Below are 25,493 nucleotides of genomic sequence, written 5' to 3' on the forward strand. Positions count from 1 at the left end.
ATTGGTGCTGGGGCTCGTTAGCTCGGTGCTGGTGCCCTCGGGTGCTGGTGTGCCGGTCCAGGCTCACGGCCGAGCCCCCCGAGAGGACCCTTGCTGCAGCCCAGCTTCCCAGGCCACGCGTCGCTCTGGCTCTCGGGTACGTCTCTGCCCTCCAAGGCAAGGTCTGTGCTGTGCCTGTGTCCCTTTCCAAACCTTGCTGGAGGTTTGTGTTGCTCCACGGCGGAAGCCCCGGTCGTGTTATACCGGGCTGCTCTCAGGAGCCCTTGGCGAAGGCTGTGCCCAGGCTCCAGGTGAGACCCTGACCCATGAAGGAGGGGCTGTTGGCCCCGTCTCCCGCGCCAGCTCACCGCCACGTCGCCCCGTCCCTTCCCACTGCCGGCCTGAACCTTCTCCAGCCTTGCGAGGGGAGCAAACTGTGCTCTCAGCGAGGGGACCCAGGCTGCATCCATGTGGCACAAGCCTTGCCGTACTTAGCTGTACGAGTAGTTACTGGAGTTAATTTGACCGTACAAAAGGGAATTATATAGGATTTTTATCTTTCTTCTTTCCTCTACAAACTCTCTACAGGTACGCGCGACGATTCATAGCGAGAGAGCGGCGAGGGTATCGTGCGATTCAAAGCATTCTGAAGGAAATGGACTCTCAGTGCCCTGAATTAAACAGAAAATTGTTAATAGCTGAAAAATGGCCAAACGTTCCCTTCTGAAAAGTCCTTGTGAAACAGTTATAACCACTGGTGCGAATACTGTCGTGAAGGGGGTGGAACCCACTTGCCAAATGTAGCCTTTAGAAAACAGAGAAGGATTATTCTCCAAGATCAAAAGATCAGTGGCACACATTAAACGCGTGCCAAGCTGCACATTTCCATCACGCACACCCCCTCGTGCACGTGCGTGTGTAGGCGAAGGACTGGCTTGGATTTACCTGTGTAAAACGCGCGTCGTTGCTGGTCCCCGCGGTGTCTCCCCGTCAGCGTTTTCCTGGTCCTGCCTCGCTCGCGTAGGAGGAGAGCGCGTGTGCATTGCAGGCCGTGCGTTCCTTCGGCGTCTCTGCGAGCGCGGCGTGTTTCCATAACTGTGTGATTAGTTTTGTCCAGCCTACAGGAAAAAGTGATACTGTAGCTGGCATCCCAGTGTTAGGTCGTATTGAAACCATCTGTAACAAATCTTTATTTGCAGTTACTTTGGAGTTCAGATTTCAGCTTCTACTCCACCTGTCATCAGTGTTTATCCTCATAAACTTTCACAGCTTCTTTTATACTGGTTTTTTTATTTTTTCTGAGAGACCTTTTCAGGATTTTTGGCAATCTCACGCTTACTTTGCCCAGCAAGATTTCACTCTCCTCGATTTAGAAAAGAGACAGGTTTAATGCATCGACAATGTCTTTAGGAGAACAGAGTATTTTAAATGTGATTTCCAAGAAAAAGATAGCACTGTTGCTGGCGAGGATTTCTGTGGCACAGGAAAACAAAATCTTGGGGGGAGCTGTCTGCGAAATGTTGCAGCCGAAGCCCGCTTTGTTTTGGTGTGGGTAGAGAATTCTCTGTTTTTACTGTGGTCTAATAAAAGGCAATTGAAAATCTAATTCAGAGTATTACTGATTAAGTATACAGCTTGCATGTCAGAGTAGTATTTAAAACTCTTTTCTTGGCATCATCCAGGATACATTATGACAGGAATAGCCCTGTTAAGAGCGGTGTTTGCGTTCTGAACCTCCTCGAAAGCGCTTTGCTGAGACTGCTTGGGTCTGTATCCACGCAGGGACAGGCAGCATACATACCGCTGCTGCTGCAGGCGACCATCTGATATAGGGAGTTGTAGATGCCTGGCTTTGTTCGCCCTAGAAGACTCCTATTCTTAAAAAAACCCCTCCTAAATCTCCCATATCATTTGGCTTTGAAGACTAAAAACTTCTCATCTGTTTGCTTACAACAGCTATTATCATGGCTGATTGCTGCCTGTGTGGAGTAAGCTGGCGGTCACGCATCCCACTGCGATTAGAGGAGGGCGAGGTGCAAAACCCCAGTTCGGAGGGAATGGGAATGTGAGCAACCAGTTTGCTCCCAGCCCCGTCCAACCTGGCCTTCAGCCCTGCCAGGGAGGGGACAGCCACCGCTTCTCTGGGCAGCCTGGCCCAGGGCCTCACCACGCTCACGGGGAAGACCTTCATCCTTATTTCTAACCTAAATCTCCCCTCTTTCAGCGTGAAGCCACCCCCCCTTGCCCTGTCCCTGCCTGCCCTGGGCAAAGGTCCCTCTCCACCTTCGGGTGCTGGAAGGCGAAGGCTCTAGCGAGGACGTGCGTGAGAGGCGGCTGCTCTCGTACGGCTGCGTAGCCCATCTGAAGTTCCATTAAGCTTTCTTTTTTTCCAGCAAACCCATGTATGTTTGATTTAGTAAGGACAGTTACCTGACAGCCCGGCGGAGCGGCGGCAAGGCAGCCCTCCAGCGAGAAGCACCGCCGGCCGCAGGCCCTGGGCCAGCAGCACCGCACGCCCGTGATGCGGGTGCCGTCCTGAGAGACGTGGGCTGGTTTGAACGCGTTTAAATTTTCATTTATTGCTGTGTCAGTATTCATATGATCCGAGACGCCTGCCTTTTGATGCTATTGATCGAGTTGGAGTTTGGGTTCATTTGCGGTGAGATCATCTTGCCGAAGGTTGCACCTGGCTGTGTTTCCTGTAAGGCTTAGTCGTCTCGGACGTGTGGGCTTCCTGGAAAGTACTGAGGACACGCTGCTTAAAAGGCAGCAGTGGCTCTGGTGCTTTGTAGTGTCTTGCTGGAGAGAAGGGAGGCTGCTGGTCGCTCGCTTTGCTACGGCTGTGGCCTCTGCCTGCGCCTCGCAGGCCAGCGCGGGCTTGGTCCGCTGTGCCGCAGCGAACACGGGGCAGAGCCCGGGGGCAGCAAACCTACAGCTCTGGCATTCGCAGCTGCAGCGTCGGGGCAGTTAGGAGGTCTGGCTTCGTAAATGCTCAGTTTATACAAACTTCTGTGGATTGGGCTCAGATGCTGCAAGAGAAGGGTTTTAAAACGTTTTTTTTTTTCTAATTTATGGGTTTTAATCACCCTCATTGGTCTTCCAAGCAGAACTATTTTTAAATGTTGATCATTTCTGACCATAGTTTGTGTTGTCAGATTGTTCTGGTGAGCCAAAGAAAACAGATACTCTACTGTACTGGAGGAGTTGCGGTTCTAATAATTCCCTATAAAGTGTGTTTTCCACTATGATATCTGCTGTTGTTCTTTCAAGAGGGGTCTAGGGAACAGTTAATACGCACATGTTTTCTCTCAGAGTTTCCAGAGCTGCCCAGTGAAGTAAAGCCAGTAAGGAACACTCCTCTCTCAGAGTCCGGTACGATCTTGCAGGAGACGGGACACTGGCAGCCGCCGGGGTTTTTACCGTGCTCTCGGTACCATCGTAAACACGCTGCGCATCGAGGGGTGGATTTGAGAATCACATAAAGTCCTATGAAATGAATGAACCCTTGGAAAGAAAGTAAAGCAAAAGTCACTGATTCTAGAGAAAATTGCAGTTGCAGCCGCTGATGATCACAGTCGTTGAGGTTATGATGATGCACGCTTGTGTAAATGATCTGTCACGTTGACAAGCTGCAGCCAAAGGAGGAGGACCATGCTCCTGGTGAACTGGGTCTGCCCATCTCTGGAGCTTGCGTCCCCTTTCTGGTGTTTCCCTGCCGCAGCTCTCACTGCTGCAGTCAGCGAGCACGCGGGTCTGGAGGCGATGTGCAAGTGTTTGAGGATCCCATCCAAGCTCTCACCGGGGCAGTGTGTTTTCCACCTGGAGACACATTTGATTTTCTCATGCATTGCTGCATTTGATCCTTTCATTATCTTTCATGCCACTTCCTGCCTTTTATCCCGCAAATCAAGTTTCTAAGCACTCAGAATGTCTGAATTCAGCTGATCCTGAATCTCCTCACCCTTTTAGATGGTTGGCAAGGCGGTACCTCATCCTCAGGCCAAACAGAAACACATTTTTGCTGGACTTGCTATTTAAGATAAGCGAAATGAAGCAGAAGACCACGTTGTTGAAGTCAGTGGGCAAACAGCACATTGCCGAGCTCGACAGCGTGTGCAGAGCTCTTTGTAGAGAGAAGAGCTTTCCAGAAACTGGACCCGAGAGCAGTGGGGTTCAAAGCGCAGGGCAGACGGGGTGCTCACACGGTGTTCACTGCACTGTGGTGTCGTGGCAGCAACGCCATCTGCGTCGTTAGAAATACTGGACAGGTGTCCTTCGTCTTCATCTGCGCTGCTGCGGGCTGGGCACGAGGGGAAGACTCGGCGCTGGGTGGAAAGTGAGACTGGTTAATGCGTGCTTACATATTTTTTAAAAAAGTGCACATGTGAGCAGTTCTGGGTGGTGGTTGGCGTGCCTGCCTTTGGGGGTGCAGCTTTTGATCACTTCGTTAGCTTCAGCCCCGTAATGCCCGGTACCTCTGTTTCGTCTCCCATGGGAGACGCTCGCGTCCAGCTGACACGACCAAGAAACAGCACAAAATGCTGTTTAGAATGTAGGTTAAACGAACTCTATTTAAGTGGACTTCTGTGAAGTATTTTGAAGTCTATCAAGTTTCTGAGTAGGTTTTTTTCCGCTGTGCCGTTCCTGGTATCAGCCAGAAAGGCGGGGGACAGCAGGGTGCATTTTGCTAAAACACGGCAGAACCTTGCAGCTTGCCAGCAGCGGCCTCAGCTCGCGAGCCCGATATTTCCAGCTTGTTTTTTTTGTCAAGCAAAGCCTCAACAGCCACATTTTGGATGTTTAAGCAGAGCTCTGGAGCTGCTTCTGTCACCACGCCGTCTGTGTTGGCTTTCTTTTGATAGATAGGTAAATGCATACATACGTGTATATAGAGATGTAAAAAATAATTGCTGTTGTCTGTCTTTCGCAATTTGTTTTCTGCTTTAACGATTCTGCTTGGGGTGAGAGGAGAGGGGCGGGGGGGCCGGCTGCAGCCATAAAGTGGACAGAAAACAAGCTTCATCTTTGTAACTCAGAAGAGTGCATTATGGATGTTTTTAATCTCTTTGACCTTGTGGCAGAGAAAGAGGGAAGTGCAGAAATTGTGACAAACACCAGCTCTTTAATGCCAGGTTTGTTACTGCTCGGAGTGCCCTAAGGGTTAATGTAACAGTTTTAAGTCCTTCAATCACACCCACCCCCAACTACAGAACACTTCCCAATAATCCCTTTATAATAGACCCTTTTCCACAGATTGTATCTAACCCGTGCATTAATGGGGCCCGTTGGTGTCAAGCGTTTCAGCAAATACGGGCCAGCCGACTGCTCTGGGAGCCCCTCTTCCAGCTCCAGCCGTTAATGATCTTTTGCCCCTCTGACTTAGCTCCCCTGCTGCAGGGACAAAATTAAACTACTGCGGATGGCAAAATAGTTATTTGCTGCCCAGGCAATTACATACTTCCAAAACTCTCCATCACGGAAGGCCAGATGGACTTTATAGAAACCAGACCCAGGCCACAGTTTTAATTATCATAGTCCTGTCAGAAATGAGTGAAATTCTGAATGACCGCATGAAACGAACCAAAAGCCTTACACATGGATTTTTTCCTCAATAAAATTTTATGGCTTCTTAAAGAAACAGCATTCATATATTTTACGAGGCCTAATCATTCACTAATGCCTATATTAGTGCACCTGTGGCACTCGGCCCCATGGAAATTACAGCACTGGGCTCAGCCACGTCCTCGTGCCTGTTATTGCAAACCCCTCGTCGAGAGCGCAGCACGTGTTCCAGGGGTAAGCGGGGTTCGTTTTCCTTAGCTAGCAGTCATTGTAACAGGGTAAAGAGATTTATGGACCTTTATCTGCTGAAATGTTTGTTTCGTTGTGAGAAGACGTGTAGAAATAAAATGACCCTTCACAATGCAGGTATTGGTAAAATGTGTCAGCGGGCAGGATGCTCCTTGGAAGGGGCTGGAGGTGCGGTGTTCCCGGGCCAGCTCAGAGAGAGCATTTCCAGGCAGTGCGTTCCCCTCGGGTGGTGTCACTTGCTGAGTAAGCGCTTGGCGGTGGCACAGCTACTCCCAGAGACGACCCAGTACCGACTTTCTGTTACTCGTCTGCTCTGCGCCTGCCACAGCCTTGATTCCAGCTCAGGGCGCTGGGATGGGCAGTGCTGTGCTTTACGGGGAGCTGTGGCTTCTGGGGTGCAGGGGGGTGGCTCTGGGGTGCAGGGAGGTGGCCCTGGGGCGCAGGGGGGTGGCCCTGGGGCGCAGGGGGGTGGCTCTGGGGCGCAGGGAGGTGGCCCTGGGGCGCAGGGAGGTGGCCCTGGGGCACAGAGAGATGGCTCTGGGGCACAGGGGGGTGGCCCTGGGGCACAGGGGGTGGCCCTGGGGCACAGGGGGGTGGCTCTGGGGTGCAGGAATGTGGCCCTGGGGCACAGAAGGGTGGCCCTAGTGTGCAGGGGGGTGGCCCTGGGGCACAGGGGTTGTTGGGTCCGGCAGCCAAGCCTCCAGAGCGGGGATTCGGCGTGGAGGAGGCTGGCTCACACCTTGCCTCTCCTGGTTGGTGCTGGGCTGTAGGTCCGGGCTGACACCTCTGTCCTGGTGTCCTCTTCAGCTCCGGCCACAAAAGGACCCAACAGATGTGCAACAAATTGCATTGCTTAAGATTTTCCCCCACTGATAATGACTCTACTTTCTGTGAAAGCCCTGGTTGAATCCATTTGTGTTTATTCAAAGCAGGTGGCCCAAGCGTTTTATTTTACCGCAAGATGTTTAGTCATGTGGAGGCTGCAGAAGCCACCTTGTCCCACGGCCTGACCAGCACAGGATCTCCAGAGCATTCAGGGCAGATATTTGTCTAACCTGCTCCTTACCTTCAGAGGCTCCACCATCTCCGTAGGTAATTGCCTTTTCTGTGTTGCTCTCTTGACTGTCAGACAGTGTCCCAGTGTCTGGAGACTGTCACTACATCCCATCACTCCCTCTCCTCGGGGCCGAAGAACCCCAGCTCTGCCCAGCTTTCCTCACAGTGGTGTTCCCAGACCTCGGCTCATTCCCTTGCTCTGCGCTGGGCTGGCTCCAGTTCCTCTCCTCTTGCTTGGAGAGAGCTGCCCCGGTGGCGGCCGTAGCGACGCTGCGTGGGATGAAGTCTGCTTCGTGGCTCCCGAGGGCTGCGGTCCCTTTGTGCACCCCAGCGTGGTGTTATTCCGCAGAGGGATTTTAATTGTCACCAACAGAGAAAGTGTTTTGTTGGCGTTGGGGGGGCTGGGTCTGACAGACCTAACCTGGCACAGGACTTTGTGGCCCGGCCGCCGGTGTCCGGAGCTGCGGCCGAGCAGAAGGGCCGTGCTGCGGTGAGGCGTGAGGGCCCGGCCTTGCTGCTGGCCCGGCGCGGCGCGGCAGGCTCCGGGGCTGGCTGCGGGTCACATCGGGGGGCTTCGATGCGCGTCTCACAGCCGCTTTCCAGCTCCGTGAGCCAGGAGCAGAGGAGCAGGTCAGGCCCAGCTCGCAGCAGAAGGAAGGTGGCACCGAGGAATGCGTCTCCTCTGGCTGCTGAGTCGATTTGCTAATGAGGTCCGCTCCAGCGACATGCTGACAGGCACAGAACATACTGGGTGCGTTAGCTCCAGCGCGGCTGGAATGAAGTCAGCTTTCTCTCCCTATGCTTTCTCATTACTTCATGCGCTTGGCAGCTGCTAACAGACTGGACAAGCTTAGCCAAAATAAGAACTGATGTAGAAACATGGAAAAGACTATTTAGCATTTCCAAACATTCTTCCTGGGGAGATGGCAGGAGGGGGAGGAGGAGCTGCTCTGTGTGTGTTTTCTTTCTGCGGTGCTATCGGGTGTGAGCCGCTCTTTGTCGAGGAGGAGGAGGACGGGCGGGCAGGCGGCTCCGCCGGGCACGGGCTCGGTTCCTCCCAGCCCCGGCGAGTGGCCCCGTGCCGTGTGCTGCAGGGACAAAGTGCTCTTGTGTTGAACGCATCAGTTCCAAACGGGGCTAATAGTAAACCGAGAGTATTTGGATAAACTTGCCGGCCCTCAGGACTAGAAAAGGACTTTTGTTCGTATAAAGAAAAAGGCTGTTACGTTACCATGGGATGGCTGGATCCAGTCCAGTAAAAACTGAACTTGAAGTATAAAAAATGATTAGGAGTGTCAAACGCAGGATCTTTTACTTGAGGTCAGCTATTTATTTTTATTTATTAGAATGTGAGATCTACATCCACAGCCTAGCTTTGGTCTGCAGCCGCGTCTCTCTCGGGAATATTGTCCCTCGACAAAGGGAGCGTTGTGCCAGGGAGGGGGCCGCGGGCCGGGGCTGCTCCGGGCGCCCGGGGCTTCCCCCTGCTCTGCTGCTGGGTGCCGGCTGGCAGGGCCCCAGGGTGAGCTGCTGCGGTTCAGCGCGGTTTGCTGCGTCCCCGGGCAGCGCGTGCCGGCCTGGCCGTGCAGCGCAGGCGAGCTGCGGAGGGGTGGGCAGCACCTCGGCTCTGTCTGCCAAGCATTCTTCCCATCCCCGAAGGGGTTCCCAGACATCTCGGTGGGTATTCACAGAGAGACGGGAAAACACGGCTGGCAGAGCCCCTGCTGCCCCGCGCCTCTGTCCCCAGTCCACCAGTAACCGCGTACTGGTGCGTGCTGGCCATCGCGAGGCAGAGCGGGCCGGGGTGTAGCTGTGTCCTCTCCTGGCTTATTTTCGGACGTTAACGATAACGCCGCGGAGATCGGGCCGCGGGGAGGTGGCGGCTTCGGGCAGAGGAGGCAGAAGCGTGAGTCAAAGCGCAGAAGAAAGGGACGGGGGATAGCTGACGGCGCGCGAGATCCGAGGTGCAGCCAGCAGATACAGAGTCCCGGTGCCTCCGGAGGTCTCTTTTTTGTGCTTCAGTGTAAAATGTAGAAGACATATTTGGTGCAAATGTTTTCCTAAGATTTATTTTTATCTAATCGCTTATGAGAGTTTTACGGACTTTAAAGAACAGATTTGCTAACCACCCATAAACCACGTTTTTCTGCTTTAATTAAACCGTTTTTGTCCAGGAGGTTTTGTTCACACACTGACAACATCAATATAAATATATCTCTGCCGGAGTAATTCATAAAAGCAGGCAGCTCAAGGGAGAAAGCATATGTCTTGTGTCGTCTGTGTAGACTCTACTATTGTACAGCTCTTCCAAAAGCAGTTGAGAATTGCCCCAATTAAAATGTTATGTGGCTTATGTATGTTCAGATTTAATTTGGTATAGCTGAATTTATGTTCGTCCTTAGAGAACTGGTGGGGCTGCCAGATACAGACAGGAATCGTTTATCCCGTGGAAGCACTACGCTATTAGATTTTTTCAAAGGCTGTAGGATTAGGTCTCTATAAACTGTTTCAGCAGCGTTTCAGGGCTTGCACCGTTGCTTCAGCTTACTGCGTGGGTATCTGCAGGGGGAATGAAGACAATATTGTCGTTTTCACCACAGGTTTCACTGATTTTGCATGCTAAAGCGCTGCTGAAAATGTGATACGGTGCTTCCTACTTAGTGTTAAATGAATACTTTTTGTTGTGGTTGAAAGGGATTTGCGAAGTCCTGTGTTCTATAATCCATGATTTTCAACTTCAAAATAAGAAGAAAGCTGTTGCAAGAAATTGTCTCCACCTGTAATGAAGAAGACTTTCAGATTATTGTCAGGTGGACCCTCTAAATACCCTTGTATTTGTGTTTGTAAATGCCTTTCTCAATACCACGTCTTTGAATATTTCTCTGAGAGTGTTTCCGTGGTGGAAAAGTGTTTGGTTTGAAGGAGACGCCACCATCCTCGCATTTAGCGTGACTGGGAGTTGGCTTCAGAAAATAATACCTCCTTCTGCGGTGCTCATACATGAACAGCATCCTCAAGCCTCTTTGTCTGGGCGTTTTGCTTTCTGCCCTGGCTTGGCTGGGCGGGCAGACGCGGGGTTTTCCTGCGGCTGTCCTGGGGGCAGGCGTGCCCGGTGCCGGGGGTGCGGTGTGGGATCCCTTTTCCTGGCCCGAGGATCCGGATGTACGGTCCTTTATTCCAGCAGCGGGGGCATGTTCCCGTGCTGCAGTGGGGCCATTTCGGAAAGCAAGTATTTGTCGTCCTCAGCTCCATCCCCTAGATCCAAGTCTGCGTTTCTGGTAGAATCGCTCTAAAAGGCAGATGCTATTCTTTATTTTTCCCTTACTTTTGGCTTCAAACCAGCTCATCTTAAAAAGAGCAGAAGTCTTCTGTTGGATTGGGAGGTGGATCAAGATGCAGAATGTTGGCTTTAGCTGTTCGGCGGTGTCTCTAAGGCTGGAGACAAGTGTCCACAGAAGATAAGGAATTCTGTGTGGAGGTTATCAGAATCCCCTTAACTCAAACCCGACTTGCTGAGGCACCGCCAGATATATGGTATGTCAGATCATGTATTGTTTTGAGAGCCGCTGTCAGAGAACCAGATGTGTTGGAATTGCCTAAGTAAAATAACCTGAGCGGAGGCATCCGCGTACCTTTCATTTGCCGCTTTGCTGCGGCTTTCCATCTGAGCAGTTCCCTCAACACCATCCTTCTGCTGAACTGTCTTTTGCCCCAGAGATGGTATGAGATTGGAGTTGGAGATTTTGAAATGTTGTTTCTCAGCCTATTCAAAGGGCAGATTTATCATTAGAATCAATTCCCTGGAATATATCGTTTCATAAGTAGGTGAACTGGCTTGGGGTAAAGTTCATCCCGGCGGCACTGGGGACTGTGCAGTTTACCCTTGTACTTCCTCATGACTAAGATTTCAGTTCGTCATGTCAGACAAGATGCTCGTGCAGTTTCAGCTGCGGAGAGGTCAGATCACCGAGCTTTAGAAGGAAAGGATTGAATCAGTCCTGCACTGGTCGCAATTGTGACAGGAGCAACAAGTTCTGGCTTGAGGAATTCTAGAGCTTGCTTTTAAAAAAGGAGAGATTTCTACATGTTGGAGTGAGGGAGGGTGACAGTCAGATCTCTTTGGAGGGTGCCAATGCCAGAAAAGGAAGGTGATTGTTCTAGGGTGGTGGTATGGAAGTACCAGGTCTGTAGGCGCGATGCTCCCTGAGCCAGGAGCTGTGCGTGTCCGGTCTCCGTCCCGCAAGCGGCACCGCGGAGCCTGCCGGGTGTCGGGCTGTGCCGCTGGCAGCAATATTCACGGCTCTGAGAGGTGTGAAAAACGAGCACCCCAGACTTCCTTCCCATTTTGAGCAATTGTGTTAGAGGGCAATGTTACTGTATTCGCTGCATGAGTTTGAAGGAAAATTACTTTGCTCAGTTTGTTCCTGTGTATCCGCGGAGTGAGAATGCTGCTGGCTCGCGGGTGGCCGTCGGGGCGGCTCCCTTGCTGTAAAAACACTTCAATATCTTCAGGTGGGAAGCGACTCCAAAAGTTTTTTCCTGGTGCAGAAACAAACCACTGGAGGGAAAGATGCCCAGCCCTGGTGTCCCCGGGTCTCATTTTAGTGACACTTGAAGACGAACTGTGCGTAAGAACTACAGATTGAAGAAGTTCTCCTACAAGGTGAACAATCTCATGAGGCAAACCAGCCCAGAAGCGGCTTCTCTGGCAGCTGGAAGCACTCGGGGGATCTGCTGTCCTGACCTTGCTCTCATTGCTCAGCGAGCGTCCCTGAGCCTGGCTGCCTCCCTGCTCGCTTCTCCACGCCCGAAGCAGCCAGGGCACTGCCTCCCCAGCCCCGGTCCCCAAGCCGGGCAGCCGTCCTCCTCGTCCCTCCGCAGCCCGAGGCGGGGTGAGCGACTGGCTGTCGATCCTCGCCGGGAGCCCGCGGGGCTGTGCCGACGGGCAGTGCCGCGGTGGCCGGCCGGCTCTGCCGCCCCTGCCCCGGGACCCCCCGAGCATCCCCGCGGGAGCGAGTGCGGCTCCAGGCCTCAGCGAAGGAAGCGGCTCTGCCTCTGTGCTGGGAAGGTCTCTGGCGATCTTGTTTGTATATATTTTTAAAATAAATCAATCGGCAGCTTTTCTGCAGGGTGGAGCTCAGCGGGGTGGGAGCCTCCGGTGCTGCTGTGGAACGGGCGCACAGGCTTCATCGCCTCGTTTTTGCACCTTCTTTTGGTAATGTTTTCGGTAAATATCAGCTATAAAGAAATCACACGTTTCGGCTTTATGAGAGGTGAGCAGCACATTGTTGGTACATCAAGAGAAAATTTCTCTTTGGCTCGGTGTGAGATGGCTGCTTTGTTTTCGGAGCTCTTTAAGCAGGGGTCTGCTGTTCCTGTTTGCGTTGTTCAGGAGGGAAACCTCGAATATCCTTTCGTTCTTGTTCTCGGTGCCAGCCCAGTTCACAAACTCATCTATTTCACACCTTCTAAAGAGCACGAGCATACTCTGCAACGCAGCTGCCTTTCTCATTTCTGATAAGAAAGGTTACAAGGACTCTGCTTCCTGGTGGGCTTGTGGCACCTTTGGGGGGGTTTCCTGTGTAAATGGAGCCGCGGTGCAGCTGCGCTCGCAGCGCTCGGCGCGGGGCTGCTGCTGCTGGGCTTGTTTTCTTTCCTTTCTTTAAATCTGAAAGTGTGAGGCCATGGCTAAAGCTATGGTAATAGGCACCCTTTTGGCCTGTAAATTCAAGGTATTTAAAGCTAGCGTGTGGAAAAGTATACACTTCCAGATGAATATTCCTGGACTGTTTGATTGCCATTATATGTGCTGACGTGAAAGGTAAGGAGGGATAACAGCCCTCTGCACTGGGCATAACGCTGCTGGTTCATCTTGTGCGAGAAGAGCGTGGCACCCGTCGTACTTCGGGCTTGCCTTCTCCCCCGTGCTCTGCTACTCCGAGCCGCGCCGTTGGCAGCTTGTTTGTGGTGAAGCCCTTCTTCCCAGAGTTGTGTCCAGTACGGGTCAGTCGTGGCCAACGTGAGCTGCGCTGGAGCAGCGCCCAAGGCAGGGAGCTTTGCACCAGGGACGGGAGCTGTGGGTGCAGACAGACGTGAGACCAGCGCGGTGTTTGTCAGTACATGGATGGAGCCACCACCGGGCACGTACAGAGTAAAACCAACTGAACCTGGTGTCCTTTCCTGCCTCTCGAGAGGTTTAACCGCTCGGTCGTGTTACCTTGCTTGTAGCCTACCCTGCCAGTACTTTTGATTCCCTGTGCTTTTGATTCCCACTAATTTTAATTCCCTGACAGAAACTGCTTTGTGGTATGCTGAGGTGTTCGAAACGTGGCCCAACCACCAAATCCAGGCGTCAGGACAACTCCAGATACTGAGCTTTAAGAATAATTCTCTTTTCAGTTTTAGGGAGTGAGACACAGAAGTTGTATCTGTCAAATACACCACAGGACATGTGCTGAATTATCTGGACATCAGTTATCTGCTTCTTCCTGATGCTTGAACTTGGGCCATGTCTGTGAATTAATGGAAAATACATGCTGTATCAAGAACCTCAACTCTCTGAATTCATTCACCTTTCCCTGGGGTACCTGGATAATTGATGTTATGATTTGTTTCATATATTATTAATGATCCAGTATGGGCTGAAGAGGGGTTTGCAGGGGGAGGGAGTGGAGCTGCCAGGACTGTCAGATGACAGCGCGCGTTCTTCCCGAGGAGAAGGCTCGTAAGAGGCCACGAGACAGTGTCATCTCGCGTGGATCTTCTCGTGCTGGATCCCGCAGTGGGCTTCGCTGGCGCTGCGAAAGGGCCGGTGTTTGGCAATTGAGATTAGCGGGATGAATGGGCATTTGAAGTCTCTGCTACTTTTTTGGCCAGAGTGTAAAATGCGGCAAATGGTTTTGGCACTCAGTGCTTTCAATAAATCACTCTGAAGAGGTCTACATGTTAGTGGTGTTCCACAACTCCGTTCCCCAAACGTTATTAAAATAAAGTTGTAGTAATAAGAAATGATTTAAAACAAGCAGCAGTAACCTCCATACATCCTGATCTAGCGAAACACCCGGAACGCGCCCGGAGAAGCTGATCAGAATTTATTTTTAAGGCTGGCTGTGTTTTTGTTACGGCAGTAGCACCTTTGGAGTATGAATAAGGAGAAGGAGCCAATTTCTTTGGTTTCATCGTAGCAGATGATGCATGTCTTGCCACTTTAAATGTGCAGTGTAAAGCCCCAGTTCCTGGAAAGTAGCGATTAGTACAGAACCTCAGGTTTCTTCATCGCCAGGCACGGGGCAACCCCAAGGTGAATCGATCACAGACAACAGACTCAGAAACCAAAAAGAAAGCAAAAAGAATCCATCAGCACTTTTATCATCTCATGAATGTTAAGCCAACCATGTGATTTTGGGGCCCTAATTTGCAGAATTTGCAAAAATTAACTGCTTTGTAGGGCGTATGTTATTGCCCTGTACCTGAGAGGTGGTAATGTTCGCTCTAGCTCAGTCAGAAGTGGCTCATCGTGACTTCGGCCCAGAATCACTCATTTTCGGTCCTCGGCAGCACGTGAGTGAGCGATTCTACCCAAAGATGTGTGTGGAGCTGGCATCTCCACCATACCACACAACTCAGCCTGCCGAGGGACCCCCGATACTGGGCAGGCAGTAATGGAGAGCGATCAGAAAGACAGCGGTCGGACTCCCCCGGGCACCTTCCTATTTCTTTGGCACCTTTGTACCAGGAATCGTGCTTGTAGGACAACATCTGCCGTTTGCAGAAGGCACGCGTGGCTGCTGAAAGTGGCGAAATTCCGGAAGGCTGAGCATCATCGAGATGCCTCTAACGAGCTTGTAAAGCAATGAGGCTGAGACTTGAAGTCTTGCAAATCTGTTAAAGACGTGGAGAGCCAGAGGTTTTGCTTCACGAGCGCTCTGGAGTCGTCAGCCTCCACTGCACCAGGGCTGGGCGCTGCCGAGACCTGTGTCGCGTGCGACAGACCCGTGTGCTGTTCGGGGAGGTTCAGGAAGGAGCCCGACGTGTCCGCCTCCGCGGTGCCTTCAGCTGGGTTGTGGGAACTGTTCACTTCTGAAAACCAGCCAAGCGCATTTAGCTGGAGCGTTGGGGAAAAACGGCTGAGGAGAGCTGTTTGGGGACCTGTGTCGCAAGAGGTAAGAGAACTCCTGGAGAAATTACCACCAGAATTTGTTCCCCTCTTCCTACGGCAAGGTTCTGTTCGGCTTCTGCGCCGGTGGTTGCTGGCCTTTGCCAGGAGCGCTCTCTGGTCTCCCGTCCCCTGGGCTGGCTGGCAGTCCCTCACTGGAGAGAGCCGTTGTGGCCCCACGTCCTCCTTTGGAGACGGGAGCAGGCAGTCGTGGCCTCAAGCTCTCTGTGCCTCCCCAGGAGCTGCCAGGCGCTGGCTGAGCCCCGCGGAACAGCGCTGGAAGCTCGGCGCTGCGGACCCCGCGCTCCGCTCCCTCCTCCTGGGGAGAGAGATGCAGGGTCCTCAAACTCCAAATCCCCGTCTGCCTGCAAGTGGTCTCTGTCTTCTGTCTGTCGTAGCAAGACTTCTCTCCAGTTCCCATCTATTTTTCATCTGTTAAGCTGTTAGAACTTTGCTAATTACTGTTTTTTTAAAATGAGGCAAAATGAAGTAGAATTCAGAAGTGTGATGTCTTGAACTTTCCAGGGAGGAGGAAAACGTCAAAGTTTTTGTGTGTGTATGTTACAGAGAACTGGAAATCCCTTTCCTGAATCATGTGTACCATATCTGGGGCAACCCTGCGATTTGATTCAGGCATAATTTTTTACGGTTTGCTGTTTAATTTAAATCAGTGTGGTATGAATTATGTTACTAGTGAAAAATGAGCTTTTGTCGAGATAAATGCGTGCCATCATCTTGAAAATCTTCTTCTGTTTTGACACTTGTACTTTCCGTTTTTCTGCGTGGTGATTAGATGGTGCTGTGCAAGCTCAGCTGATCGCCCTCAGAGAGAATGAGGGTGGGGGAGAAATACAAGGAGGTGGAACTGGTTTCATGCATCGACAGGAGCTGGCGTTGGTGGCTCCTTCTTCGACATCCCGAGTTATTCAGGGTTGTCTTCTGGGTAGAAAAACTGCACCTCCAAAGCGAGAATCTGAGGAGTGCTATGCACAGGAGGGGAAAGCAGAGCCGGGGTTGACTTTTCTCGAGAGTTCTTGGCTTCTCCTCTTTGCCCCTGTGCACAGAACGTGCTCTGCCGTGTGATCGATGTGGTGTCTGGAAAGCGGTGGTGCCCGTTGCATCACTCTGCTTTGTAGGGCAGGAGATGCTTTCGTGGAGATGACGTTTAACGAGCTCTCTAAGCGGTGTGCTGTGTAATTATTGCTGCTGTTGGTTTCTCCTGCGAGGCTTTGCACTGACGGTCAGGCCTGGTGTTCGTTCAGCCGGGCTGAATCTGCTGAGCGTGAAAGACGCAGCGATGATTCTGCAGGCGTCTCATCCTCGTGCGGAGCGAGCTGACACGGAGGAAATACTCGCTGGCTGCTTGCTGCTGGTACGTAGGAGAACAGCAGCTCGTAACGGGCAGACCTTCAAACGGCTCCGCTGGATTCAAATACGCTCAAGAAATTCGGCCTCGCATACAGAGCTTGTGTGAGCTCTCCAGACTCCTCTGCCTTGGAAACGGAACAGGACGTGTTGGTGGAAAACAGCCTTGTTTCATGTGATTCCTGGTGTTCCTTGGATGTGGTGGAAAAAAGAATGAGAAGGTTATTTTTCCACGACAAAAGTATGTCTCAGTAACAGCCTTCCCTGCAGCTTGCTGATATTTTTCCTTCAGATCCTTCCCGAAACCAGAGAATACGGTAGCGCAACGGCAGACTCAGAGACGCACACACCAGTGGAAAATTTCCACTCCAGACCTGTGGCTTGAGTGCGAGTGAAAATTCAGAAACATTCCTTCTGTTAGAAGCATGACTCGGTCTCTCTGAACGCCTGCTTGCACGCGGGAGCGCGTGCGGACCCCGAGGATGCCCACGCGGCCAGTTCCCGGAGCCGGACGGCCACTCGCGGAGGAGTGAAGTTCTCTGATCTGCAGCCATTCAGCAGCACCGAGAACTTTGCTCCTGGAGAGGTCCCTGGCGTCCCCTGGCCCCGACGCGCCCATGGGCCGGCACGGGTGCTGTGAGGACGAGGGCCCGAGTAGCTCGCCCGGGGCGGCGGCGAGAGCTCCGCGGCGCACGCGGAGGGTGGGTAGAGCCGGGGAGAGGCTTGCAGGGAACGGCGTTTGCTCTCCTCGTCCTCTGGCGTTGCTGGGGGTGGGGAGGTGGCTTCAGGCTGCGCGGGAGGACCTCACGTTTGGACACGGAATTTACCCAAAGAACAGGAGCTGTCGCTGGATGTCCTCGGAGATTTTCCTGCGGCCCTGAGCTGAGGGCAGCAAACGGGCTGGGTTTGGCTCAGCTGCTCTTCCCGTCGGTTCTCAGTGCTCTGACCTGTTTTTGTCTGACACGTTTCTCATTAACTCTTTGTCAAATCACCGGGAAGCCTACTTAATTGCAGGCAGAGTGCTGAATTTATGAGTTCATCTAGGCTTCATGTCCACACACTGACAGAGGTGTTTCGCTGGATGAAGTCTTTTTCTCTTCATTTTGCGGCAAGAATGGACTTTCTGTTTCAGTTACTTCTGAAAGCCATAAATTGTAGCAGTCCCTCCCTTCCTTTTATTTGAAAGAAACACAACAAAACTTCATGGCAACAGTTTGTTGCTCTAAATCAGCTTGTGGGTCATTAAAGCAAAAAGAAAAAAAAAAAAGGAAAAAATCTCCCTCTAACTCCTGCCAAATAAAATGCGTACATCAGCCAAACTGTCAAAGGCAGATCCTGCAACCATGGGATGAGAAGGTTTATTACACTTTCGGCTTCTGGGGAGGGATGTTATAGCAACAGGACGCTGGGTCACTGATGGCAAACTCCTGGTTGCGTCGTTTCTTCGTGCACACTAGGAATCCATTAAGCTAACTGACGACAGATCCCTCGGCATTCCAGGCCTGCAGCACACCTCTGCTGGGGCCAAATGTTGGCCGCTGCCCATTAAAACGTGAAAGCAACAACCCAACAGAGAGCCCACGAATTAGAGAAGCAGGAAACCTCAAATGATGTGCAAAAAAAATTGTCAACGTTCAAGAGAATTTTTCCATAACTTTTGCTTCATAACTCAGCATTTCTGATGTTAATAAATTATGAGACGGAGCCTCTGCAAGATCAGTGAGCCTTTTGGATTCGAGTCCTGAGCGCTGCTCGGCAGACGGCAGATGAAGCTGCGGAGCGAGCCCTGGAACAGGACAGCGATTTCCTCTTGGCTGGGCAGGGGGAGGCGGACCCCCAGCCGCCGCCAGCAGCCTGGGTCTGGGTCCCTGCGAGCCCCGGGAGCGCCGGGTGCGTTTGTGTCACCAGCTCGGCTGATGAGGGGAGGGATGGGGCCGTGGGAGTGGGGCAAAGACATGATCCTGGGAGAAGGTGGCAAACGTCTCGGCAAGGCGAGAGCATGGCACAGAATCGGCGAGGGAGGGGGATGGAGCTGAGAATCCTTGGATGAACGGTTGGGTTTGAAGACAAAAGTGAAGGGAGGTGCCTTGGGTTAAGAAATGCAAAGTAGAGACTGAACTCTTCATCTGCAGCAGAAGGAAAAAAGATGAACTTAGTTTTTGGCATGTTCAATCGAAAAAAAGCAACGAGAAACCCGTGGCTGGGTGGGTGGGATAAAATGGAAGGCTGCTCCGAGGGCGATGAGGCAAAGGAAGTGCTCCCGCAGTAATGAGCTTTATGAGAATGCCCCCCGGCTGCGGTCCAGATGAAAGCTTGCTTCTCCAGCGGGTCCCCAAGCGCTGACGCCGGTCCCCGCCCGCCCGCGGTGTCACTGGGGGGGAAGGGACGACGGACAAATCGCGTTGTGGTGCTGAGCACAGCTTCGTGGGGCAGTGCTACTGCGGTTCCCATCTTACCTGCTCGGGAAGGTGAAGTGCATTGCCCTGAAAGTGGCTGCAGTATCCGCACGGAATGGTTTGAGACTTGCAAAAATGTTACCAACTACTAATTATAAATGTCTTCTCTTTTTTCCTCCCCTCCTTTATCTTCCCTTTTGGTTTTTTCCCCACTCCTTTTCCTTTGATAAATTCCCTTAATGTCTAAGCCGAATCACCCATCGGAGAGCCCTCTCTGCCACCTCCCTGACTTCAGAGCTAGCCTGAGCGCCAGGAGCAGGCAGCACAACTCCTCGGCTGCAGCTCCACCGAGCCAGGTTCCTGCTCGTTACACGTGATTTTCCGTTGGGTTTTTTCTGCCCGTGGCAGCTTTTTTTTAGCTGTTGGTGCTGAATCCCTGATGTCAGCCTTCACCTGTCCAGGAAAACAGGAATATCTGTGGATGGATGGGCTTGTGATTAAGGCTGCTGGTTAGTGCTTGATAGAGATTAACCAAGTTCTGGTCTTAACTGTGAATAACCAGTTGCTTTAGAGGAGCTAGATACGACTATTTTTGATGAGTACGTCCCACATCGGGTGGCCGGGGTGAACTGAGCCTCCCAGGAGTCCGCTGTGGGATGAATCCCTCTCCGCTTCCCGTTGCTCTCGTTGGTTCACCCATGGATAATACTGTTGGCCTCCCCTTGCTTCTGCGTTTGGTCGTCGTTAGAGCATCAGTTATCTCATAGTGCTGGTCATGCCACTTCTGCAAAACACGCAGAAGGAATGATGTAGGTGCATTCCGAAAGCAGGCCCTCGGACAGAAAATCTCTTTTGTTACGGACAATGACTTGTGAACAGTAGGCTTGAAGAATTTTGGCAGAGGAAATTTCTGATTTCCTTCTGGTCTGCACTGGAAGGAGATGTGGTAAAAGGTTTCAGTTTGTTTTTCCGGAGCTTTATAAGGTGGGGGGAAGAAGGGCTTAGAAGATTATTCTGTGTGTGCACATTTGATGTAGGAAAAAGTATATAATGGAGGAAAAAGTATATACTGCAGGTAGTGATGTGTAATTACTTTCGGATTTTTCAGTATTTTTAAACTTGTGATGTAACTTTCATAGAGAACACCAGAAAAGAGAATGAGTGTGTGAACGTGAGCTTTAATTAGAGGTGTCAACCACAGCGAGCTGGACTCGCTGGAGAATGCCCCCGCGCTGTAGCTGGTCCTGCAGCGCTGCGGATGCTCACTTGATTTGTACGTACTGTACCTCTCCGAGCCGGAGAAAAACCCTCCTTTCCAGACAGTTTGACACCTTCTTAGACAAATTTTGAAGCGTCCTAGTAAATTAACATTTAAAGTATTTGCCAGCCTTGGAGATACCACCTGTATTTCTTACTTCAGCTAGAGGGGAAAGGCGTATACCATGTGCTTGAAAATACTGATATTTTTATGGAACAATTCTTAGGTAAAGGCAGGATTTAGAAGACTTGCCTGTGTTCTTGTGGATAATATCTTGCTTTTGTATTTGTACCTGCAATAAAGCGCAAGTATCTAATGAATATCTAACCGCCAGGGACTAAATAACTGGTAGTTAAATCTATACCTACCTTCGCTTGCTGCTGGATCGTGGGCACACGGAAAGAAATACTGTTATTCGTCAGGCAGAAAATGTTCCTTGAAAATGAGAAAGCGAGATAAATCTCGACGTACAAGGGTTCACACCAGGTAAAACTATCGGCCCGCCGTTCTGAAGGACTTTGCCGATGCCCTGTTCCAGATCGTTGTACCCGTTGTGGTTGATCTTCACTCAATCCTGATGGATGTTTCTTCCTCAGAATGAGCGAGTGAACCCGCAGCCCACGGGAGAAATGAAAGCCGACGTCGGGGCTCTCTGCTGTGCAGAAAAGGCAGCAGACCCGAAACGGGCGGTTTGGAGTGGGGTTCTGCCCGAGATCCGCACGGCGGGAGGCAGGGGCGGCCCAGCTCGCTGCCCCGGGGTGGCAGGGGGTCGGAGCGCCAGGGAAGGGACCCCGCGCCAGGAAGACGCTTGCCCATGTTGGGAACGTGATCCCGCCCGTCCCGACTCCCTGCTCAGTGGCTGTTTCCAGCCCTGGGGTGCTGCTGGGGCCCGGGACGTGGCGGCTGCGTGCTGCTCCCCCTTTCCCGGCGGGTTTCGGTTGCTGGGGCGTTTGCAGTTGCTCCCAGAGCTGGGCAGCTCCAGTCGTAGATATTCTGCCGCGCGCCGCGACTGCCGTCTGCGGCTCTGCCCGTCTGCGGCTCTGCCCGTCTGCTCAAGCGCGAGCAGACGGTGTCAGCCTGAACTGCAGCCTCCCCTCACGGGACTGCCCGCACGCTTCCAGCCCACTGCCGTTGCGAAGGAAAAACGTGTTAGCAAAAATCCTAGGAAATTCCCTAGTTAAAAATAACGCCTTTTACTGGTATCTGTAATGGGATAGGAGAACTCGCATAACTGCGTCACTGTGGTTCAGCTGGCGAGTGACAACTTACTGCCACTTAACAAGGAGATTGCTGGTGATGCTCTGTCCGCTCTCTGCTACCTCCATAACATTGATTTTGTTTTCCAGCTGTTCCGATGGCAAAGGTTCCTCGTGGATAACAACAGAGCAAACCTTTCCCTAAGGGACAGTAACATGCAGAACACCGTTCAGTGACGCTGCTGGGCCGTAGTCCGTGATGCCTGGTTCTATTTACGGAGTAGAGTGAGTGTGTGTGAAAAACAGGGGCTGAAGTTCTCAGGGTTTCATGCAACCTCTTTTCTTCTCATTTTGATCTGTGAGATTTCACACCCCCTGTCTGGGTTTTAAAGCTCCACTCAGATAAAACCACAGAGTTTCAGGTGATTTCGAGCTAAGACGGGACTCGTGCTGAGGCAGAGCTGTCGAGCCTTGCGCAGGGCCCTGCGAAACAGCTGGTGAGCTTGAGCTGAGTGCTGGGTTTTCCCGGAGCTATCTGGGTGTCTTCAACCACATAATTCTAGATTATGGAAGAGAGGGTCTGTGGAAGGTACAGCTATGAAAGAAAATAGACGATTTGTGTAGGCCTGGACTTTTGCCGTGTTGTGTTCCCAGGTTTCACTGATGGCTGCTGTGTAAATCCGTGGTACTGGGAGGTTAGTGGGCTGCTGCTCATTCAAACCAGTAAAAACGATATGCTGCATACCCAGACTGTTCGGTGGCTTCAGATCAACAGCTGGACACTGACGATTCGTCTCGGTTTTGAGAGAAGAACGGGCCGGTGGCCCCGATGCCGCGCGGGCTGCGGAGCGAGAGTCCCAGCTGGCAGCGTCGCTCCGGGGTGCCGCTGCCCGGGCTTCCTCCCGAGGTGTTGCTGTCATCGCCGTGTTTTCGTTTTCCTCTCCTTTGGTCCCACCTTTTCTTTCTTCTCTGTCTTGAAATAGATGGGAAAGTATTATCGTATCCCATGAGAGTTTGAGAGAATTAATTGCTAGCAAAAGCATGTTAAGAGCTTTTGATGGCTGAAGTAATTTGCAATGACACAGGGTCTGGGAGGGGGAGAGGGAAATCGAAGTCTGGGGAAAAAAGGAGTTTCTGTACCAAGGAGGCCCACTTCTGAGCGGGGTACGGTCGTGCCACACGCCGGACTCAGCCGGCTTTTCCTCGCTCTGGTGGGGTCCCGTGTAACTTTTGAAATGGGCCTTTTTGAGTGAGTTGCAGAACAGAGCATTGCAGGTGTTGGTGTGGAACGCTGAGCATCTTTTCTGTTTCTGTATCACCAAACTGACTTTGCTATCTTAAAAAAGGAAAAAGTCTCTTCCCGGTAAAACAGCGGTTTTCGTTAGCTCACAACCCTTTAATTAACCTGTCTTTTCCCCACACCTGGACTTTTAAGTATTTGAGAGTTTTTGTTTGGAAGGATTCCTCTTTTGCACACTAGCTGGATCTTACCTCACCTTCAGCCACACGGATCCTCTAGCGTCGGTGAATTCCTAGTGTTGTAGCTATAGAAATGAAAGGGATACTTGTTACAGCATTTCTTAAAATATAATTTCACAGCACTGTGGAAAATGACCTGTTCTGAAAGTTTACTGAATAAAGGAACGTTGTGTTTTATTTCTAACAAAAAAGGATCCTGCATGAAAGGATAAAGTAGATAATGTGGAGATGGAGCGCTTCAAGGGCCTTGTCATTAAAATCAGTGCAGTTTGGAGAAGTTATCTGCTTTGATTACTTAAGCTGCTGTGGATGCCAGAACTGTGTGTTTGTCTCCATGACAATTGTAATCCTGAGCCCGGTACTCACGGACGACTCTGGTGCACGTCCTTGGAGGTGCTGCTAACCAGGAGCTTCGCAGTACGACAGAGAGCTGATTTTAGTCTTGTCATATGTCTCTTTATTAATGATCTATATCATCCAGCTTTCTCCTTTCCGTTTCTTGTTTGGAATCCTGCCTTGCAATTCTTCTTCTTTCTTTCTTCTTTCTGTAGCGATCTTTCGATATCAGGTGACCCATGTGTTTCTTCTTCTCCTGTTGTTCTACAGCTTGCTGATGACCTGGGAAATGAGAAGTTCTGTGTCGATGCGAGCCAGAGCGGAGCTGGGAACTGGCTGAAGTACATCCGCGTGGCCTGTTCCTGCGATGAACAGAATCTAGCTGTCTGTCACGTTAACGACCAGGTAATGACTTCAGCCATTACGAGGTTGCTGTGCTCACCTCACCACTTCAAGAGATGCTGGGGTGGGTTGGCCAGAGGATGCTGCACTGAGTGGAACTGGCTGAGGGACTCATCCGTTCAGCAGCCCTGCTGCTGCGTCCCTGACATGATCTAAAACCCCTGGACTGGTGAGATCTCCCAGTCCTTGACTCCTTACGTGGTGGGGAAGATGGCGTGAAACGTGTGGTGTGAAACACAGGTTATCTGAACGGAACACGAGGCGACTGGCAGCCGGCGTGGGTATTTCATTGCCAGCCAAACTGGAGAAAGTTTGTGTTGCCAGTGGTGGGCAGGGAGCGCGATTCCAAGCCGTAAACTCCGTTGCCGTCTGTATTTAAGAGAGGAGTGAGAGGGGGAGGTGGTTTGGGAGTCTGCTGAGGTGGAAGAAGATAAAAACCTAAGAGGCGTATTGCAGAAATGCTGGTAGAGCAGTCTCGGGGTGGGGGATATTCCATGGAATTCGTAGGATTTTGATAACATTCATTAACGTTTGTGGAGTTCTTTGAAGCTTAAACCCAAAAAAGGGATTCAAGATGAGCAAGCCAAGCTGGGAGTTTCACAAACCTCAAATCGAGTACAATTCAAGTAGGAGTTAGTTTCGGACTAAGTTAAATGAGAAATGCAGTCTTAATGCTGTTACCCGTCAGCAAACAGGAGGCGTATTTGGATGCACACAAAAAATGAGCCGAGGATGGAAAAATACACTGCTAACAAAAACATTTAAAAATCTGTAGCTGACAGGGAAGCTCATCAGTCCGAAGCCAGCCAGCTCATGTAAAGTGAGACTAGCTCAGGGTGCACCAAAATGTCAGCCCACTTTGTCAGAGTAGTTCCTCTTTTAAAATGCTTCTAAATAACTGAACTTTGGGTGCAGGAAAAAAAAATACAAAAATTCCACAAATGTTTGTGATTTAAGCAATCTAGAGGAGACTGAGGCACAGAGCTCTACATTTCAGGCTGCTCAGTTCAGAGGAGCCGCTGACTGCCTCGGTGCCCGCTCACCACTGCCCACGGGTGCACTGCGGGGCCAGCACTTCGCGTCGACTCCTTGCCTTGCACCGCCGGCTGCTCGGTGCTTTCTGTGCACGCACAGGGCTGCTCCCGCGTCTCAGTTTCACAGCGTGACGGGATAAATGTCTTCGGGGCCGTTACGTTTCCCTCACCTCTTCCCGAGGTCTTTCCCCGTCCTTCGTTCCGCGCAGACAGTCCTGGTCTGCAGGAGCCTTCCCTGCTGATACACTAAATACCAAAAGGAAGGGAAAAAAATAATATTTTGAATTTGGGTTTCTCAAAAATGTGGGGAAAGAAATGGAGTTCATACAGGTGTTTTTCCATGAATACATATTTCTTCTTTTTAAATGCTAACTTGTACACTGCTGGCTTTCCCCAGGTTCTTATAAATGCTTAGATTAAGGACTACGAATATATACAAAACTGAGCAGAAACCTGAAGGCTACACCACATTTTATTCTAAGCCTAGTCCGCTGCATCTCCTTCTGTCCTTGTCCTTCATCTGGAGATTTTTGGTTGTGCGTATTTTTAGTGCGTGCAGCAACCGGACTGGAAAGAACAGCTGTTTATCGTGCACACTCATCTTCTTTTCTTCATTTTTTGTCTCTGTAATGACCACTCTTTTACAACTTCTTAATAAACATATTTACTAAAAGCCACATAAAAGGGGGTGGGTAGCAAGCAAATGCTTCTTCAGGAGGAAGAAAATAAAAAGGTGCAGAATATAATGAAACAGGAGCAAAGCAAAATGTTTTCTCCCCCTCAGCCTTCTTTCCCGAAAGACTGAAGAGTCTTAGGTCAGGCCAGCTGGTGGGAATGAAAACATCCAGTGTAAAAAAGCAGCAGATGATGGTGTTTGATAACTAGAGGCACTGGGTGCTTTGGCAGGGAGGAGTAAAGTCGGAGTAAGGATATTTCCTGAGCTATTGATTATGACAGCCTATGGACGCATTCAAATGGCGGCAGCATGTAGGGCAACCAGCAGCACGTTAAAATCTTTGTGGATTT

The 25,493-nt window shown here is 51.2% G+C and overlaps 1 protein-coding gene across 1 annotated transcript in view; it reads left to right on the forward strand.

Moving 5' to 3' along the window:
* ARHGEF16 (Rho guanine nucleotide exchange factor 16) overlaps window positions 1-25,493 on the forward strand; it is a 350,362-nt gene that overhangs the window by 258,210 nt on the left and 66,659 nt on the right. The window contains exon 4 of the mRNA XM_075437221.1: window positions 23,302-23,436. Within this exon, the coding sequence (XP_075293336.1) occupies window positions 23,302-23,436 (135 nt within the window). The remainder of the gene's footprint in view (window positions 1-23,301; window positions 23,437-25,493) is intronic.

The sequence above is a fragment of the Opisthocomus hoazin genome, chromosome 16, assembly GCF_030867145.1.
Source record: "Opisthocomus hoazin isolate bOpiHoa1 chromosome 16, bOpiHoa1.hap1, whole genome shotgun sequence".
Classification (NCBI taxonomy): domain Eukaryota; kingdom Metazoa; phylum Chordata; class Aves; order Opisthocomiformes; family Opisthocomidae; genus Opisthocomus; species Opisthocomus hoazin.